General features: G+C 48.1%; 2 protein-coding genes across 2 annotated transcripts in view; both read right to left on the bottom strand.

The window, feature by feature from the left end:
* Window positions 1-46: 46 nt before the first annotated feature.
* LOC309857422 (protein CUSTOS-like) lies at window positions 47-11,142 on the bottom strand. Its single transcript, XM_082750139.1, is given in 7 exon segments — window positions 47-922; window positions 925-1,001; window positions 1,496-1,586; window positions 2,128-2,201; window positions 4,692-4,790; window positions 4,977-5,019; window positions 10,948-11,142. Coding segments are annotated over 7 exon segments (813 nt in total). The 5' UTR covers window positions 11,102-11,142; the 3' UTR covers window positions 47-647.
* An 812-nt stretch (window positions 11,143-11,954) lies between these two features.
* The window catches only part of LOC309857423 (2'-5'-oligoadenylate synthase 2-like), a 34,454-nt gene continuing 25,611 nt past the window's right edge, over window positions 11,955-20,797 (bottom strand). The window contains 4 exon segments of the mRNA XM_082750140.1: window positions 11,955-12,982; window positions 14,597-14,744; window positions 17,167-17,408; window positions 20,405-20,580. Coding sequence (XP_082606266.1) covers window positions 12,482-12,982; window positions 14,597-14,744; window positions 17,167-17,408; window positions 20,405-20,580 — 1,067 coding nt within the window. The 3' untranslated portion in view covers window positions 11,955-12,481.

Below are 20,797 nucleotides of genomic sequence, written 5' to 3'. Positions count from 1 at the left end.
AGATTCAGCATCAATACACAGGCAGAACCCCAACTATTTTGTTAAGTTTGGGGGTCTCTTGACAATTTATTTTCAATCATCTGGTTGGCTCAGACACATGATCATGCATGGTACATTCACAAACGTGGAGTAAAAAAATTCTGGAAGCCTAGTGGGGGAGAAAATCCCTCAGACAATGTTGTATAAAGTCTGTGTGGCCTGGAGGCAGAAAAAACTCCTTCTGGGCCGAGCCGCCCTTCCCTCAGTTTCTTATGGTTTTCTGCCACACCAGGTTGAGAAGGTGGAAGGAAAGGAAAAGCTCTCCCTTCACTCACTCTCCTCAGACAGTACAGGGAAGACAAGCTTTACCACCTGGTCAACAATCTTGAATAGGTGGATGGCTCCTTTTTCCTGAAGCCATGGAATGTTCTGGTACCACAGGTCTGCCCCAGCCCCCAGGGCGAGCACCAATGGGCAGGCCTTAATTAGGCTTCTCACTCTACAGCTGTCTTTGTCCCGACCCTTGGGCAAGCCCCAATCATGGTCCAGGTATGGACTTCCTATCCAAGTTCTTGGACTTGGAAAGGGAGATGGGGCTTGGAAATGACTTGTCCCCAAAGGGCACCTTGTCCTCCAGACTGGCTGAGCCTTGGGTCCATATGCCAAGGTCAGTTTGCAGGCGTGGCCACTGTACTCTTTGTTGATGGGAATGGGGAAGCCTCACTGGTCTTCTTGGCTTTTTTCTTCCTTCTCTTCTTTTTGGTCCCAAGTGATGGCTGGTCTCCATTGAGCTTGGGTAACTGCTTTTCCTGCTTCCTAACTGCAGTTCCGCTTATGACGGTGGCAGCAGCGTCCAAGTTGGCACTGGCCTCCTTCTTGGCTTTCTTTTTAAACTTCTTTTTCTTTTTCTTTGCCTCTCCGTCCACTCTTATAGGGCTATGGAAGCAGATTCCTGGAGGATGTCGGAGGCCGACACAGCTGCCTCCCGGCACCGCTGCCATTCCTCCTCGCTGTCCTCACTGCTACAAGGGAAGAGCACAGAGTGGGCACAGGGCCCGGAGCTGCCCCTTACAGCCCTCCGTTTCAGCCACAGGGAAGAGGTCACAGTGGGAGGTGGCTAGAGAGCTCCGGCCTCAGAGTGAGGCTTACCTAGGTTCCAGCCCTGGCTTTTCTGCTTCCCAGCTGTGTAACCTCAATAAGTGACTTCACCTCTCCGACCCTCAGTGTCTTCATCTACAAAATGAGGATCTTACCAGAGCCCAGGCCTCACAGGGATGCCCCAGGAGTGAGGTGTCTGGCAGTTGATGATGCCCAAGAAGCAGTAAAACTCCAAAGCCAATGCCCAACAGAACCTCTTCCCCCTCGCCCTGGGAGGGGGGCACCATTTCTCTAGCTACCTGACAGGTTCCTTCTTGGCCTGGATCTGATCAGATTCTGCTTGGCTATTCTAGAGGACTGGCAAACACAGACAATGGGCAGAAAGAGGGGAACACGAGGAGAGGGTATGAGACCTCACCTGGAGCCGGAATGTAATCGCTTTCGGCCAGGCTGGGGAGCAGCTTTCTTCTCGGAGCCTCCCGGGATGGATGTGAAGAAGAGGCGGAAGCCTAAAATCCAAAGGGGTGGGGTCAGCACTGCCAGGGGCCCTCCTCCTAGGGGCCAACGCTGCCCCGCCCAGCCCTCAGGGAGCTCCGAGTCCAGAGGCAGAGACCCAGGAATCAGTGTTGGTTGGTGACAAAAAGGTGTCTTGTGTGTGGAGAGGCACGCATGATGCCTGCCAGAGTCAGGGGACGCCAGCTGCCCCAACAGGTCAGCAAGCCCTAAGGGGAACTGGAAACCTGCAGGTGAACCTTCTGCGTCAGGAAGCTTCCGCAGTGGCAAGTGGGCTGGGCACAGGACAGACAGACTCGGCCAGGGACAGCTGGGGAGTGCGGTTGGTAAGAGGCCCCCGCTTGGGCTTTGACACCTTCATCTCTCAGAACCTCAGCTTCCCCTATGGCTTCCCCTGTAAGCAGGGAAAGCATCAACGAGCCTATTTCAGAGAGGGCTGTGTGGATCAGAGAGTGTATGGAAACAGTTTGCCAGCTGGGACACACATCGGGGGTGTGTAAGGAAACAACACCAGGTGCTAACAGTATGACTACTCACCGTCGTCCTCTGCGGGGACTTGCTGCACCTTAGGCTTTGCTGGCTCCTCCACTACTTCTGAGATGGTAATCGAACTATGGAAGGAGGAAATGGTTGATTTAGGATGAGGTCTGGAGTAATAGGGAAAAAATTAAAAAAAAAAAAACTAAAACAATTTTTTTTTTTAAGTAGAAGGGACAGGGGAATATGATGTTAAATGCTACAGCAGCAAGCATGCGGGCCTGATTAAGGGCAGTAACACCTATAGACGTAACATGATGAACGCTCCCCTTTCGGGGCAAATGGCAGCCCTTCCTTTGTTTGAATCCCACTCTATTCCAGAAAGTGCTGAAGAAGTTTTAAAGATACCCACAGTATAACAAAATTCAATTTCAAATAGAACAAAGCTAAAACAGGCCAGGAGGGACAGACAATGCTGGAGAGAGGGGGCATGGTTTGTTTTGAGCTTCCTGGAAGCAAGCATGAAAAGGGAAATAAGACCAATCTGGAGAATGGTTCAGAGGTCAGCCTCTAGAACAGGGCAGCCCTGTTTTTTCTTTTCTTAATTTTTAATTTTTTAAAAAAATTTGAGTTAATCATGGGTTGACATACAGCTGTTGAAATAAAACAGAGATCCCATATACCCTTCCCTTTCCTCCCTATGGTAACATGTGCATAACTAGAATACAGGTTCCAACCAGGAAACGGACACTGATACAACCCACTGACTCTATTTACACTTCAGAGACCTGGCTTTGAATCCTGGCTTCGTTGCTTTCCTGTGGTGTCCCCTCCGGCAACTGACTTCATCTCTCTGAGCCTCTGTTACTTACCTGCCACACGGAGAATAGTAACCCTACATCTTAGAGTTGTCATGGGATGAAATAATAGTGGATATCAAGCACTTAGCATAGAGCTTGGCCACAAGTAGGTGCTCAGTAAATAGTAGCTCTGATGATGATGAAGATGGTCCCTGACATCAAGATGAGCAGGAAGAAGTACTGAGATCAGGAAGCATCGATCTGGTGAGTGCTGATGAGGTCACCGTGCACGGCAGAGAACAACGCTCGCACAATGTCTTGGCGGCGAACACAGGAACGTACTGGGTACATTCTCCTGACTGTTTCTTCCCTATATGCCAAAGGCATCCCTTGGAGCACCATGCAGGAAAGCAGGGAGCAGGCACAGAGCCGCTGCTGCCCAGGTGCCTAACTCTGACCCAAGCATCTGACACAGTGGTTCAATGTCAGTCTGCAGGGGACATGAGAATGCTACTAGGACATAGTAGGTCAAGGCCAGGGATGCTGCTCACTGCTCTACGAGGCACAGGGTGGCTCCCCACAGGCAAGAAAGATCCAGTCCAGGAGTCTAAAATGTCAGGAGTGACAAGGCTGAGGAACCTCGATCTAACACAAGGAACCAATTAGAGTATCATTCAAGTCTCTTTTCAGAGAGACGCAGAAACACCACAGGGAGCATGTTGACTGTGGTTGACCTGTATCCTGCGTGATTTCCACCTGGGGAAACATCCGATGTGAATCACCATAATGCCAGCCAGGCCTTGTTCACCCCAAAGCCAAAGGGTCATGAAGAAAAACTGCTCCCATGTGTTGAAATGCCACTGGACCTCCCCACACGTGTTCACCACATTCTCGAGTTGTGGGACTGGTACTGACGCTGCGGTGGCTCAGGCTGCGAAGGTCTGGCCCAACATTCTGTCAGTCTCAGAAGAGCAGCTGGTTTATACTTTGGGAGGACACATTTGTCTTTTTGATAAATTGAAGGACGATGGCCTGAACATCTTCATCTCCCTTTGAAAAATCTGGTGGGGCTCTGCCAATCAGGAACAGATGTAGACCAGCTTATCCGGAAATGTGTTCCATGCTACACTTATCAGTCTTCCCTGAAACAAAGTCACTGTGGCCAGATGAGTTTGGGGAAACTGCCAGGCCAAGCAAAACCACACAAGTCTCTTGACTGCAGGATTCTCAAAGCCTTGAATATCCCATTATGAATCTTAAGTCTCCAAGGGCATAAGGAGGTACACAGATTGCAGTGTTTCCCAACTTCTTTGCTGTTGGACCCCTTCTTTTGAGAGCCATGCTTTGGACCTGGCACTGACTTGAGGAACACTGACTGGGATCTGTATAGATCATATTCTCAAATGCAAGACAGAGAACCAGCACGGCACAGGGCATAAAGAAAGTACCCCCAAAATAGTAGTTTTGGCTGTCTCTACCCTCTTGTGGTGAGAATGAGCTCTCGCTTCTTGCGTTCCTCTGACTTTCATGGTAGCCGGATAATGCAGTGCTTAAGAGTATGGCCTTTACGGCCAAACACACTTGGGTTTGAGTCCCAGCCTGGGCCTTACAGTCTGTGCCTTCAAGCAAATGCTCCTTCTCCCAGAGAGCCTGCTTCCTCATCTACAGAATAAGGACAATGATAGGACCTGGTTACGAATGTCACAAGGGGACATATGCCACATGCTTGCCCAGCTCCTGTTTGCACACCCTGAGGTCCTAGCCGATGTGAGCCATCCCTGTTTGTATTAAAGGATGCAGAAGAGAAGGGCCATCTTTGGTTACCTGTCCAGCAGGGCTCCCAGTTTCTTGGCTACGTGGGCTTGGAATTCGGGGGTGGTCTGAAGTTCATTGCCATCTTGTTCGTGGTCGTCCACTCTATGCCTACAACACACATGAAAGGACCTCATTTCCCACCAGCTCAGCAGCTGCTCCCTGTCCACGAGGGCAGGGATTCCATGTGTCTTGTTCACCCTGACATCCCAGGGTCTAACCTCACGTCTGGTACATGGCAGGGGACCACTACTTGTTAAAAGGGTAGATTAAATTTGAATACAGTGTGCACAGTACCTGAGGCTCGGCTGGGTGGCTGGCCCCTGATTATTTCCAGCACCTATAGAAATAAGGAAAATTGAGGCATTTATAGAGGAAATGACAATAATACCCATTGGGCATGACTTACATGTATAACACACTGAATGCTCCCAACAACCTTGTTTTTTTTTTTTTTTAAAGATTTTATTTATTTATTTGACAGAGAGAGATCACAAGTAGGCAGAGAGGCAGGCAGAGAGAGAGGAGGAAGCAGGCTCCCTGCTGAGCAGAGAGCCCGATGTGGGACTCGATCCCACAACCCTGAGATCATGACCTGAGCCAAAGGCAGCGGCTTAACCCACTGAGCCACCCAGGCGCCCCCCCAACAACCTTGTTAAAGGAGTTATTATCCATTTGGCAGAAGAGGAAGCAGAGGCAAGGAGATGTAAACTAACTTGGCCAGAGTCAGGCAGCTAGTAAGCAACAGAGTTGGGACAGGATTCAGGTCATCTGACTCCAGAGCCCCCTCTGAACCACCATGCTGAACAATAAAGTCTAAGTGTGTTTGATTCCAGTGTTTACTGCACACCTACTGTGGGCCTGGCTGTGTGCTAAGTGCTGTGGAGGAGAGAGAAGGTAGCTCGGTTACATAGGCTGCGTTTTTCAAGCCAAGATGCTGGGGATGCCTGGTGGTCATTCGCTCAACCAGATCCTGAAGCTCTAATATCACCCAGGTGGTGATGCAGCTGATCAACAATTTAGACACAGATCCCAGCCCTCATGGAACTTCCGTTCTAGTTGGTGGATATGGATGACAAAAACCACACAATTAAAATATGAAATTAGATAATGATAAATCTAGGGGAAAAAACAAAGCAGGGGAAGGATATGGGGGAGGGACAAGTTGGGGGATCATTTTGTAAAGGTGGTCAGGGAGGACTTCATGATAGGTGACACACGAACAGAGTTTTCAGAGACATGAGGGAGTGAGTCAAGTGCATAACTGGGGAAGAGTCTTCCAGGTAGAGGGAAGAGCACCTGCAAAGGCCCTGAGGCAATACTTCAGAACCAGCCAAGAAGCTGGTGTGGCTGCAGCCCAGTGAGTTGGTGGAGCAGCAGAAATGGGGACCTTGTGGGGGTCAGAGCAGGAAGGGCCTGGTGGGCCAGTGTGAGGACCTGGGCTTTGAGGAAGGTAAGGAGCCCCTGGAGGATTCTGCACAGAGGAAGGACATAAACGGATTTGGAATTTTCCAGCATGTCTCTGGCTGTGGTGTGGACACAGGCCGTGGTGGGGTGAGGGCAGGAGGGGGCCGCGGCAATCAGGGAGAAGGGTTAGGGCTCCGGAATGCATGTATTTTGAAGAAGTCAGCAGGATTTTGCTGACAGACTAGATGGTGTGAGAGATGAATGAAAGATGGTTCTCAGGTCTCTGACTTGAATAATGGAACAAAATGTGCTTGTGTCTTTAGGAAGCCAATTGGACAAAATGATCACTTGGTAATTCTGGGCCCCAAGCAAGGCCTCATGGTCTTGAATCAATCCAGGGCATGCAGTTCACGTGTGTTCTGTGTCAAACAAGTTCTGAAGAACAGCCCAGAATGCAGAGTGCCTGATGCTCCTGCAGTTGGGGAACCTGCAAGCCTGGGATGGACCCAGTCCTGCCTTCTGAGCACACACTCACAAGGAGGAGGAGTTTTTCATCCTGCATGACTACAGAGCAAGGGCAGTGATGGCTAATGTCCTGGAACAGCAACAGTATGAGGCCCCAGAAGACAGGGTTCAGTTCTGGTTCTTCCAATGTGACTCCGGACATGTTACTTTATTTCCCTGAGCCTTCGTTTTTGTCATCTATAAAATGGGGAGAAGACCACCAATTTCCCAGAGTTAGTGTGAGGACATAGTAAAGTTTTACACTGTTTCAGAAACTATTTTTTTATAAAGATTTTGTTTATTTATTTGACAGACAGATCACAAGTAGGCTGAGAGGCAGGCAGAGAGAGAGAGGAGGAAGCAGGCTCCCCGCTGAGCAGAGAGCCAGATGTGGGGCTTGATCCCAGGACCCTGGAATCGTGACCTGAGCCCAAAGCAGAGGTTTTAACCCACTTAGACACCCAGGCACCCCTTGGACACTTTGTTTGCATGTCTATCTCCTCCCTGGATTTGTAAGCCGCTGGAGCACATGGTCTGCCTCTTGTTATCTTTACATCTCCAGCTCTGGGTGTAGTGCCTTGGTGTGAAAAAAGGTTGCATAAAGTAATCAAAGTGTATGCTGCCCCAAATGTGGTATGTGTGATCATTACTGGGTTAAAGAGCTCATTACTGGATTAAAAAGCTGTATCAGGGGTCACATTAATAACAGTCACTTTGGGGTGCCTGGGTGGCTCAGTCAGTTAAGTATCTGACTCTATTTCTGCTCATCACAATCTCAGTGTTGTGGAATTGAGCCTGGTGTCAGGCTCTGGGCTGGGCATAGAGCCCATTTAAGATTCTCTCTCTCCCTTTATCTCCCCACCAACTTGTGCGCACACACTCTCTCTTTCTCTTTCAAAAAAAAAAAAAAATCTTAATACTACAGTGACCTACATTTCCACATGGTCATGGACCAAAGGGTGGGAGTTTTGCCCACAAGAGGCACTTGTCTGTGGCAGGGAGTGACAAGAACAGCAGTTAATAGCACAGGCTTAGAGTCACAAAGACTCTGCCACCTACGAGCTGGATGACCTTTCTGAGCATTCACTTTCTCATCTGTAAAATGGGGCTAATAATTGCTAGAATGGATTACTGGAAGAATTAAACTAGACAATGAACATGAAGTGTTTAGAACAGGGCACACGGGGCACCTGGGTGGCTCAGTGGGTTAAGTGTTCAACTCTTGATTTTGGCTCAGGTCATGATCTCAGTGTTGTGAGATGTTGGCTTAGCGCGGAGGCTTGCTTGAGTTTCTCTCTTCCTCTGCTCCTTTCCCTCCCCCGTCCCCACACAAGTGCCCTCCTTCCCGCTCTCTCTCAAATAAATAAATAAATAAAATCTTTAAAAATAAAAATGAAAAAAGAACAGGGCACACAGTAAACTCTCAACTCATGGTGGCTACTATTAGAATGGCCCCAGAATGTATGTTAAATGTTCAGTATTCTTCCTGGCACACAGAAGGCGCTCAAAAAGTAACAGGGCTTATTATCAGCAGCTACATCTACTTTGGTTAGCAGAAGGTTTACAATTTCACAAAAACAGTGAGTCATAAAGCAGATATCTTAGATGCCTCTTTTCCCATGTACACCTCTTCACTAGCTGGTCAAAGCTGTTCATGTTTGAGACTCCCAACAATCCTAGGACTTAGGCATTTCTTTTTTTTTTTTTTAAGATTTTGTTTATTTATTTGATAGACAGAGATCACAAGTAGGCAGAGAGGCAGGCAGAGAGAGAGGAGGAGGAAGCAGGCTCCCTGCTGAGCAGAGAGCCCGATGTGGGGCTCGATCCCAAGAGCTCGAGATCATGACCTAAGCCGAAGGCAGAGGCTTAACCCTCTGAGCCACCCAGGCGCCCCGACTTAGGCATTTCACACATGAGGAAACTGTGGCTCTCAGAAATTATTTTACTTGTCTGGGGTCAGCTTCACAGCTTCACAAAGAAATCCATTCTGTCAAGGCAGAAACAACTGGACTGGAAGTCTGGTTGGATGTCAGTCCCTCACTCATCAGAGAAGTGCCTCTCTGGCAAGTTCATTCATGTAAGAACTATTTTCCTGAATGCTGTGCTAAGCCCTGGGGATACCATGGTGAGGGACAGGCCAGATCCCAGCCTTTCTTAAGTTCACGTCACATAACCTCTCACTAAACTATTTGTGGAGCAAGTCGGGCCAGGGTTAACTCACCCACAAATGCTAGGGATGCAGGGATGGAAGGAAAAAGAGTTAAGTGGCAAGAGTAGGGGAAAAGGAAGCACCATTTATGAAGGGAATCACACAAGGTATGATGGTGACACTGTGAAGACATATAACCAGCTTTTCTGAAGAGGTGGTTAACTCAGCTATATCACAGGGTAAGCAAGAGTTAAGTAGGAGAGGGAAAGCAGTCCATGTAGAGAAAGCAATCACAAAACTACTACCACTGATTGGGTCTTTAATATGTGCCAAGCATTGTAGAGGTATCATCTCCTTGGGGAGGGGAGGGACCACCATTACCCTTACAAGTGCCTTACAAGTGCCTTGCCCATAGTCTCACTGCTAGTGAATGATGGAGTTGGCAAGGCAGACCTGTATGCAGAGCTGAAGAGAAAAGTGCTGAGTTATGGTGTCCAGAGATGAGAGGATATAATATGGTTTGGAGTCTACCTATGGGAAATGCAATGTGGCAGGACAGGAGGAAGAGAGAGGCAGGCAGGGAATGGACTGAAGACTACCAAAGGGCTTGTAAGTCCTTTTAAACAAATGTGGGGGTTCTTAACCTTGCTTTGCTATGGCCTGCTTTGGCAGTCTGGTAAAGCCTTGATCCTCCTCAGAATAATGTTTGAAATGCATAAAACACAACACATATGATTACAAAGAAAACCAATGATATAGAAATCCAGTTACCATTATTAGTTAAAAAAATTAGTTAAAAAAATTAGTTAAAAAAAAAATTATGGAGTAAGGGACAGGTGAGGCTAGGTAGGGAGAGACAGGTAGAGGGGCTATGTGACCAGGCTCATGCAGGGGACTATGCAGCCAGGCTCACAGAAATCCCAGACGTGGAGAAATGTTATAGATAAGATATTAACCAGAGAGCAGGGAACAAAACAAACCCACCTTGTTTGTAAATATAGACAAGATATTTTCAAAATATTTACAAATCCATCGTTTCCCTTAAATGTTCTACACAAAATATTTACCAATAAAAGCCCTCAGTGGCAACCCATTCCAGATCCCTCTCACTCTAGAAAGATTTCCCCCCTGTTCTCACCTTCCCTTAATAATTCTTCACTTCGGGATGCCTGGGTGGCTCAGGTCGTGATCCCAGCGTCCTGGGATCGAGTCCCACATCGGGCTCCTTGCTCCGCAGGGAGCCTGCTTCTCCCTCTGACTCTGCCTGCCACTCTCTCTGCCTGTGCTTGCGCGCGCTCTCTCTCTCTGACAAATAAATAAAATCTTAAAAAAATAAATAAATAATTCTTCACTTCATTTCACCCTTTGTCTGCCAGATCCATTTTTTGACTTTGTGAGAAAAGAACCCGGCAACATTACTACATGTGCTTCTTTATTAATGCACTGTCTTTATTAAGGCATTAAGTAAGATCTACAGATGGGTCTAAAAATGACTGCAATTTTAAAGCAGGGACGAGTGTAAATTATCTTTTCCTAATATTTTCTTGTGAATACAATGGTGTTTTGATACATATGCAGACTGCAATGGGATATGAAAATCTGTGATTTTGTCAGGACAAAGTAACAGGTGTTGCCCAAACGACTGTAGTTGTTTTGCTCACATGCACGACAGAAAGGGATGCTAAATTTCAAATGCAGGTTAATGAAAGTAAAGGTAAAATATTTTTCCGATTCCAACGTCACGGATCTTCTAGATTCTACCCATGACTAGGAATCCCTAAGTTGAAGGGCTTTGGATTTATTCTCAGGGTCGTAGTCACGGTCAGACACGTGTAGGACTAAGCTCGCTGGCAGCGCCAAGGTCTGAGAATGAGCTGGACGCGGGGTTAAGGCTGGAGACCGGTTTACAGAAAGGGGACTGTTGCAGTCATCTTGGAAGAGGTGGCGGGCTACCAGAGTGCAGCAGTGACGATAGACCAAAGGAAACAGAGTCAAGAGACATTCAGGTGCTTCAGTTTCCCTGACTGGGATAATGAAACAACCCTCCCTCGTGCTGCCCACTCTTTGAATAGGGGTTCCACCCAGTCCCTGAAGCTTTCTCAGGGAGAGAGTGGAGTCCGGATAACACCCTCCTAACCATCTATCCTCTGAGACCCCGGGATAAGATCCCACGCCTTTCCGCCAGACTCCCAGAGCACAGTGTCCTACCGGCTCTTGACTTCTCCGGCCCTCTCTGGTGCTGCTCCAAGCCCCAGGCTGGCATCGCCGCCTCCCGGCACCGTGCCAGCTCCTCCGCATCGCTGCCGCTGCCGCTGCTGTTGCTGCTCTCCAAATCGCTCAGGTTGGCACGGGGCGCCGCCATCTTGAACTACCGCAAAGGATTGTGGGGAGGGCTTCTACTGGCGAACCTTCTCTGCACCTGCAGGAGGGCGGGGGAACGCAAGGTTTTGTGGGGATTGTAGTTCTTCGACCCCGGCCCCCTGGGACACGAACTACCCTGAGAGTTTTCTCAAACGTGAGAGCTAGAAGGGCTTAAGAGGTGAACTTGTCCATCCTTTTCTTGATGAGGCAAATGAGATCCACAGAAGAGAAGGAATTGCCTAAGGTCCTACAGGGAGTTAATTACAAAACCAGCATTGGTTCTTAGGCTTTGATCCAATGTAATTTCAATATTATCCATTTATTCCAGTAATTCCCAAATTCTTCTAGGCATCAGAAACACCATAGGGAACTTATTAAAACTCAGATTGTTGTGTCCAACAAAAATTAACCAAAGGAGGGCGCCTGGGTGGCTCATTCAGTTAAGCATCTGCCTTTGGCTCAGGTCATGATCCCAGGGTTCTGGAATGGTGGGCATCTGGTTCCTTGCCCCCAGGGATCCTGCTTCTCCCTCTGCTCTTACCCCTGCTTGTGCTCTCTCTCTCTAATAAATAAATAAAATCTTAATATATATGTATATGTATATATATAAAGAAACAAAAAAGGAATCAGGGCAAAGGCGAGGGGGGAAATGAAACATTTTATTGGGTTATTGGAGTAACCTGATCACATGAAGTCCTCTGATGATAGAGATACTGTTCTTTTCCAAAAGCCTTTGGACTATTACAGACCATTTGTGTGTGTGCATCAGGAGTTGAGAGAATTGTTTTACACTTCATCATACTCACTGTCCCAGATGTTAGCATGTGTGGAAAGAGATGAAGAACACCCAAAAAGAGATTAAACAAAGGTTATTTATTTCTAGCTTTCTATTATAAGGGAGCCAGCCACTGTTCCCTGCAAATTGGCAGAGACTCCAAGACAGAGAAAGCTTTATAGTGGAAAAAAGAGGAGGTTTCTCTTCACTTCTTGATTGAAGCTGTTGGCATGGGGAAGCAGTAGGTGGCTAACTAGAAGCAGGCTGTCCTCTGTGATTGGTTAGGGAACTTATTTGCCTTTTTCTGGTTGGCTCTATGTTGGAAGTGCAGTGGAATTAGGCAGTTAGTGACCAAGTCCTGATGACTGGGGTAGATTGCTGCGAAGGTGGTGGTTTGGCTTCCTGGGCTGGGGACTGCAGAGGTTGTGTGGGTCAGAATCCTATCGTCATATGTGGTCTGGCCATTGTCCATTGTATACGAAATGTCTCACATCCCTCCTCATTCCCCCACTTGCAGGGCTAAGCTAACTATTTACAAAGCTGGTGAAGACATGGCATCTCCCCAGGTGAGAGCTGGAGGAAGTGGCTGATATGCTGAGTCCCAGATTAGTGGGGCAGAAATGGAAAGCTTTCAGCTTTCTTCTTGGAGAGGATAAGGCTGTCACCGTCCTGGATCCCATAGCTGCACAAAGATGACCAATCCTGCAGAACTTGACCTTGGAACTGCAGCTGCTGCTTTTTTCTGGGCAGCCCCTGCTGGTTTTCAATCTGGTGCTTCAGGCCTAGGATGAAGCTTTTGGGATCAATGCCATAGGCATGGCTCCCGCCATCAGGATTCTTCACAAATACTTGGATCTCGTGGGAGGTGGCCTCCACCAGACAGAGACGAATGTTGGAGAAGATGCCGTAATAGGCCAAGGAGCACTGGTTACTGAGAAGCTGTCGCTTGCCACCGGGCTCCTGGAAGGACAGACGCTTCAGGGCCAAGGTCCCCTGGCTCTCCCAGATCTTCTCTTGGATCTTCCTTATGGGCTCATAAGGGTTCACCGTAAGAATCAAATCTGAGTAACCCCACTGTCCCACTGTCACTTGGATGTCTCGTGTCCTCTGGAAGGGAGAGAAGAGGGAGAGGGGGTCAGTTCCACGCTCCTCTGCCTGACATGCAGAAGTTCTCCTTACCTGTTCCTAAGTTTCCAACAGCAGCAGTAGTAGCAACACACTTGGGCTGTGCCAACCACCTCCTAGGCCCTGTGCTGGGTGCCTGCACTCTTCTGAATGCGTTTTATTTTCACAGTGATAAGGGAAATCTGTGTTCTAACGTGGCCAACCAATCCAGCAGGAGATCCCAGTCCCAATCCTAGGGCCATTCCGGGTTTTCCCCCTCTCCCACTGGCAGTAGCTGTAAGAGTGGCACAGTACAGAAGTAAAAGTGTATAAAGTGCCCCCTTTGTGCTCCGGGCTCAGACCTTGAGAGATTACTCTCCTCTGAGCCCTCTGGCATTAAATAAACCTTGGATCCTCCAAGGTCTCTGAGTGCCACTGGGTTATTTGGCTAGGATCCAGTCCGGGTCTTGTACAACAGCAGCCTCATGAAGTTGGTTCCTATCATCCCCTTGTACAGATGAGGAAACTGTGGTTGAGTAGGGTTAAGTGACTTAGTGACCATCACAGAGGTAGTGAGGAACATAGCAGGTATTTTAACCAAGGTCAGACTCCAAAGTCTGTTCTTCACCACCACTGGAGGTCATGCTCAAGGTTCTGGGAGTCCCCAGTGGCTGGAGAACAGCACCTGGCAGGCGCTGGGTGGGGCTGGACTGCTAGCTGATCTTTTTAAGAAGGAATATAGGCCCAGAATCCCCACATCCTCTGATTTTCAAGATTAAAGATCTTTGCAAAATGATTTTTATACTCCAGAAAAATCCAGAGGCATATAGATTCAGTCTGTCTGTGGGCCTCACTTGGCTGGTGACCCCCACAAAGACCTGGGCATAAATCCTGGCTCTGCTCCTAGCAGTGTGATGTTGGTTAATTCACTTAACCTCTCTGAGTCTCAGTTTCTTCATCTGTAAAACAGGGATAACAGTGTTCAAGATAGTGATAATAATGTTTGACCTCTCTATTTTACAGATTTGTCCCGGGACAAGTGCTTGGCAAGTTATTAAGTACAAGAGGAATAGAATCAAAGTGATTATTATGATCTTTGCCTATACAGCAGGTTTGCCATTGCATAATAATATTACTTGGCATTTTTTGTTCATTGAGTAACTTCCCTCGCAGTTCTTTTCTTTCCAGCAGTTTTGTGCAAGGTTGTTTTCATGGGCTTGCTTCCCACCCAAATCCAGTGAGTTCTTTGAGAGTAGGAGCCATGTTTGATTTCTACCCCACTGTTGTCCCCACCAGCCCGAAGTGCTGGCACGAAACAGCTGCTGAATTCACTCGCGTGGCCTCAATTCCTGCCCACAGTGATCGGGAGCATGACAGCTTTCTCTTCCGGTTATGGCAAAGAGAAAGAAAAAGAGAACATGAATTTAAAGGAAGCAGTCTGAGGCTCAGCAGGTTGAAAAATGTTCCCAACATCACAGAGCTGCCGGGTGCCAGGCCTGTCTGGTTCTAAAGCCTTGTTGGTGCCATCGACACAGAAAGTAAGTAAATAGGTAAATTCTCCGCAGTTACCTCCTTCTGAGCTTCAAGCCCCTGACAGCCCCACAGAAGAGCCATTACCTTCACATTCCAGCTGGGGACTGGGTTCTCCTTGTTGTCATAGCAACAGTTCTGTTTCAGGCACTGGGAGGCCCTCTCCGCGACTATGTCCCATCTGTATCCTTCTGCCACATTGTGGGTGGGATCGGCTGGATCCAAGATGATGGGCCTGCAGCACAGGGAGAGGGTTCCCAGGCTTTTTCTGGTCTGCAGGCCAGAAAGAAGCCTGTTCAAGGCATCATCTAATCAAAACCACTGAGCATGTGCTGGGTGTGGAGCCTGGGGGGGCCATTGGTCCCAAAGGGTCCGGGAACATCACTGGAGAGGAACAGATCGGGGTTGATTATATTTCCAAGAAGTCCTTTTTAGGGTGTGGAGTGTTGAGATCCCCAAAGGTATGCTGTAGCAAGAACAGAGGCCGGCTCGGGCCGGTGGGCCTCTTAAGATCAGAGCTTTTGTTTTGCTGAGCAAACTTACTACGTAGGTAAGTTTGAGGCTAGGGCTGCTGAATTGCTTTGGATAATAGAAACACCATCAGCAATAACCACTGAGAGTTACTGAGGCACTCAGTCAAGCCCTATGGGAATTAACCTATTTTAATCCTTATAACAGTTCTAGGAGGGAAAGACTATTAGACTATCGGTTTCTTTCTTTCTTTCTTTTTTTTCCTTAAGATTTATTTACTTAAGAGAGAGAGATAGAGAGAGCACGCAAAATGCATGAGCCGGGGGAGGGGCAGAGGGAGAGGAAGACAAGCAGACTCCTGCTGAGTGGGGTGGCCTGGTGTGGGGCTCCATCACAGGACCTTGAGATCATGACCCAAGCTGAAATCAAGAGTCGGCTGCTTACCTAATTGAGTCCCCCGGGGTGAGACTATTTAATTGCTGTTATATATCCCCATTTCACAGATGAGAAAACTGAGGCCCAGACTTCTCTAAGTTCTTACTGTCAGCAGATGGGTGTTCCTATCCCTTTGCTCTGGTTCAACAGAGAAGAGGTTGGGCTGCCCCCAAGCATCTCTCTTCTGTATAAATGGTGAATGAATACTTAGCGAATATTGGCTCAAAGAGGGTCTAACAGTCTCCTTAGGTGGCTTGGGTTGAGCACATGGGTCAGATGCCAAGCCCATGATTAAGTTCTGGCTCTTGCCCTCCAGGAGCTTTTGGCTAAGGAGGGAGCTGTGACTTCATCTATGACAGAATGTGACAGTGTGCTATGGGAGGGTGCTGGACACCACAGGCTCTATGTTTGCTACCCCCAACATCCCTGCACCCCAAAACAGCCCTGCCTGAACTAGGGAGCAGTGCCAGGCTTCCCTACAGGGTAAGATCACCTGACCCAAAGTGATCCACCAGGTGACCTGACATGTAGGGTTTGGGCCCAGTGAATAGACTGGTTCCTTCTGGGGTTTGGACCAAGGATAAGGGAGGTCCCTCATCACATGGAAGTAAGAGGGGAGTAGGGCAGGTATGGGGAAAAAAGCAGAGGTTGTCAGAGGAAGAGACGGCATGTGGACCATGAGAGGGAGTGGCAGAGAAAGAGGGTGTCTGTAGGTTTGCCTCAGGTCCTGATGGTTTCCTAACCTCAAATTTCTGGGCATCCTTAGAATGAATCCTCTTTTCATCAGGAGACTGGGTTTTACTTCCTTGTATTTTTTTTTTTTTTAAAGGGACCCAACATTCACATAAGGGAACAATAAACATTCTTGGGATATTGCTCGCACTGACCTAGAGCTTCTAATATAAAGAGTTGTCTCAGGCTGGGTTTCTCCAAAAGCAGATCCCAGGAGAAGAATGTGAGTGCCCATGGTTGATTTGGAAGGACAGGCCAGGAAGCCCCAGTCGGGAGTGGGAGAGTGATTCAGGAAGGGAAGGACACCGATGAAGGGTTTGTATTGAGGTGATTCCCACTGTGCGCAACTGGAGGTTAGTCCCAGCACAGGGACTCTGGGAAACAATGTAGCACACGTGACCCTAAGAGAGTCCTTCCATCTGGGATGGGAGGGAGCTGGGGTGTTTATCCACCAGCCTCCACCGGCCACTGGGGGAAGCTGAAAGCCCCAGGCAAAGGCTGGAGGCTGAGTCAGCCTTCACATAAACGGTGACAATCCCGGGGTTAGGGATGGGTGCTGGTGCTTTGTAGAGCTACATGCGCCATGAGAGTGAACACCTCTCTGGCATCTACCATAGACCAGACCGCATGGGCCCTTTAGGTATTTCCCCAACCCTTACAGTAGCCTGCATTGTAGATGCCACTTACTCCTGCTTTACAGAGGAGATGCTGAGGCTCACAGCGGTGAGAAAAAGCCAGAACTGGGATGAAACCCGGCTGCCCGCGATTCTTTCCACATTTCCATGCTGTTGCTAGAATGCCCTGAAATGGTCTTTTGGAAGCAAGAGAGCTAAGTAGGGTGGGGTTCCTTGAGGCACAAGGAGAAGGCTTACAGCCCCTCTGCCCACCATTTTGAAAGGTTTGAGATGTCAGTGTGATTTTAGTGCCTGATAAAGCAGCCCTCCCATTCAATGCGACACTGCCTTTGCCTCTCTCCTTTCTGTTCTCTGAGATGTGGCAGACACGCAGGGGCCCAGTACCTGTCTCTTTTGAGCTGTTTTCTGACAAAATCCTTGATGACTGGGTTCTGGAATGTGTAGTACTTGGTCCAGTAGATGCAGAGGAACTTAAACTCCTGGAGTAGTTCCATCACTGAGGTGAAGCCTTTATCCAGCCTGAAATTCTCATTTTCCTGAGTACCCATCTCCCAGGCATAGATGGTCAGCAGCTCGAGGGCATAGTCAGGGGGCAGCGTGGCCCTGGGGCACTTGGCTTTCACGTACTGTTGTTGAAAGAGACAGGAAAGACCCCAAGATCTTGTGTCAGGATCACTCTAGATGGACCAGAAACTGGCAACTCCAACTTCTTGTCTCAGCTTTGCCACCTACTGGCTGTGTAATCTTGGCCAATCGCTTTCCCACTCTGGCCCTAAATGGTTTCCCTGTTTCAGAATTAAGGGGCTCAGTTGGTCCAGTGGATTTCAAACTATTCCTTTTTTTTTTTTTTTTAAGATTTTAGTTTTGGGGCACCTGGGTAGCTCCGTGGGTTAGAGCCACTGTCTTCAGCTCAGGTCATGATCCCAGGGTGCTGGGATGGAGCCCCGCATCAGGCTCTCTGCTCAGCAGGGAGCCTGTGTCCCCCTCTCTCTCTGCCTGTCTCTCTGCCTACTTGTGATCTCTGTCTGTCAAATAGATAAATAAAACCTTAAAAAATATTTTAGTTTTAAGCAATCTCTGCAATCTCTGGCTCCAAGCCTCAACTTCAAGTTCAAGAATTGTATATGACACTGACTGAGCCAGCCAGGTGCCCATGTAACTCCTGGAATGGACTTAGGAAGAGGTGTCCCAAAGAGTGAATGTGTTGGGCTCTAGATCTGAGCCTAAGCAACTGCATTTCTATCTATTTTACTGTACTAGGCTTCTTCTGAAAGATTTCCTTTAAAGAAAAGTCTTTGCTGATAGAAAAAGAGGGGTGGAAATGTAAGATTTTATAGGCGAGATAAATACGACACCAGGAAGGCAAAAGGCAAGATTTATTAAAGGCACTCTGGCAAAGTTTCAGGGCTCAGGAGAAGGGGAGCCAGGAAAGTCGCGCTGGGAGGAGGTGAGCACCCTCGGGAGAGGTTCCGCGACTCTGGAAAGGGGAGTCGGGGAAGTCACACTGGGTCAGAGTTGGTGGAGATCTTTTATCAGGCCAAGGCAGGGCATGGGCTCACATCCATATATGATAGGGTGTTTGGTGATCAGAGGGTATGGGGTGGGGGGTCCTGATACTTCTGTTTCCTGCATAGGTATCAGGTTATCTATGGAGATGTGACCTGGGCATACAGCCTTTTGGTGGGAGAATCAAGGGTTGAGGAAGGTGGGGGAGGGGGCTGGAAGATGGCGGCCCCGGCGGTCATTTCTATTGTTCCTCCTGCATTCCCGGAGCCACCAACCCAACAGGGAAGTTTCTACAGATCTTGGCAATAGCCGAGATTCTGTGGGGGAACACAGAAAGCTCTAGGAAGCATTTCTCTCTTCTCAGTTGTATAGTACCTACACTGTTTGGATGGGATTACCACTCCCCTCAACGCCAGGGTGAATCCTGTTACGAGCTGATAATTGTCCTTATTGTTTAAGTCAGGTTTTTTTTTTTTTTTTAAGATTTTATTTATTTGACAGAGAGATCACAAGTAGGCAGAGAGGCAAGCAGAGAGAGAGCGGGAAGCAGGCTCCCTGCTAAGCAGAGAGCCTAATACAGGGCTCAATCCTAGGACCCTGAGATCATGTCCCAAAGGCAGAGGCTTAACCCACTGAGCCACCCAGGCGCCCCTGTTTAAGTCAGTTTAAGTTGGTTTTTCTCCTACTTGCAAAAGAAAGCATCTTACCTGATACCAGTCACTTCCTGTCTAAAGAATCTTTCTAGGGGCGTCTGTGTAGGTCAGTGGGTTCAGTGGCCGACTCTTGATTTTGGCTCAGGTTGTGACCTCAGGGTCCTGAGGCTGAGCTCCACAGGGGACTCTGCACTCAGCAGGGATCTGTTTGAGATTCTTTCCCTCTGCACCCCCCCCCCCAACCAGGTGCATGCACTCTCTCTCCCTTTCTCTCAAATAAATAAATCTTTTTTAAAAAGAAAGAGAAACCATATGCAATCAAATCCTTGTTTTAAGGAGGAGACTCGAACAAAAACAGAAGGGAGGCTTCTAGAAGCAAAGCTGATATACTCTCTGGACATTACCAGAAAAAAGGGCATATCATATGTAGGAAGAAAGCACTTTGCATTCTTAGACAGCAAGAAAATGAATCTTTCTGCGGAGTTCTAGTTCTCCAAAGCCACAAAACCTTGCGTTTCCTGTAAGTGACTGACTAAACAGCAAACCAACTTTGTTCTTGGCTTTGGGCATTCTGATGACGGAAGATGTACCACAACCTTGGTTGACTTGATAATCGTGTAAGAAGAAAATGGCTTCACCATCCCTCACCCCCACCCCCAATAAACAGAGTAACTGTAAACTTACTAACCTTGGAAATTTTCTGATTCTGTTTTTTTATTTATTTTAGAGAGACAGAAAGCGAGTGAGTGGGGGGAGGAGCAGAGGGAGAGCGTGAGAGAGAAAATCCTCAAGCAGACTCCCCACTGAGTGTGGGGCTCTATGTGGGGCTTAACCCCAGGACCCTGAATGATTGGGTTACCCAGGGGTGTGTGTATGTGTGTGTGTGTTTGCGTGTGTGTATTTTAATATATACAAGAAAGCATCTTTCTTCCACCCTTTCTAACTTTGGGTTTGTTTCTGAGTCTTCCTTTCACAAGTTTAGTTGACTTTATTCATGGAGATATTTTGAAATGTACCTGGTACCATGCAAGCCAGCATCTGTGAAATCTAAAAATTGGCTGTTGCAGATATATTCACTCGGTAATGACCATGACAGGAACACGGGTATTTGTGGGGGAAACTGGTGCAATTAACAGAAACTTTCCTTCTGTTCGTCCTTAACTAGCTGAGATTAACTAACATCTGGAGAACTCAAAGTAGTCAGTGTTAGCCAGTATCGACTGAAACTGGGGTGTCGCAAACACTTGTGTCCTGGAAAATATTGTATATTCCTTGCTTTTCTCCTTCCTTCTGTTCCTCCTCCTCCTCCTCCACCTTCATCACTATTTCAACTTACAGTTTAAAAGATTAGCATTTCCCCCCCTTCCCCACTACTACCCCCCACCTTGATGCAGGCCCCGCCTCCTCTTCCCTGCCCTCTACAGGCTCCCCCTATTGTGCCCCCATCCTGGCAGCCTCCTCACCTGCAGGTACCAGTGCTTTACTAGCCGGAGGAGGCTCTTCAGCTTGGTTGGCCGATATTTCACGAAGTTTCTCTGCAGCTCGCTGAAGGATGGGGAGAAATATCCAGGGTAACCCTGGGCCTCAATCAGACTCACATAGACCTCAGGATGTGGCTGAGTGTTGGAAACAGAAGGCCCTGGGGTGAGAGGGAGCAAAGGTAGAGAGCCGGGATTTAGGAAACCCCAGGTTGTTAAGTGGGGAGGAAAGGGTTGAGCCTGCTAATTTCCCTGGAGTGTCTCCCCAGGGAAACTGGACTCCTCAAGGCCCAAGAGAATCAAGGTTTGCCTTGCTTGATTGTCCTTCTGGAGAACCAAAAGTGGGCTTGCCATTCTTCAGACCACTCAAAGACTGTT

The sequence above is a fragment of the Mustela nivalis genome (assembly GCF_964662115.1).
Source record: "Mustela nivalis genome assembly, contig: HAP1_SCAFFOLD_692, whole genome shotgun sequence".
Classification (NCBI taxonomy): domain Eukaryota; kingdom Metazoa; phylum Chordata; class Mammalia; order Carnivora; family Mustelidae; genus Mustela; species Mustela nivalis.
The sequence above is the reverse complement of the archived record's forward strand: the minus strand, read 5'-3'. Positions and strand labels throughout refer to the sequence as shown.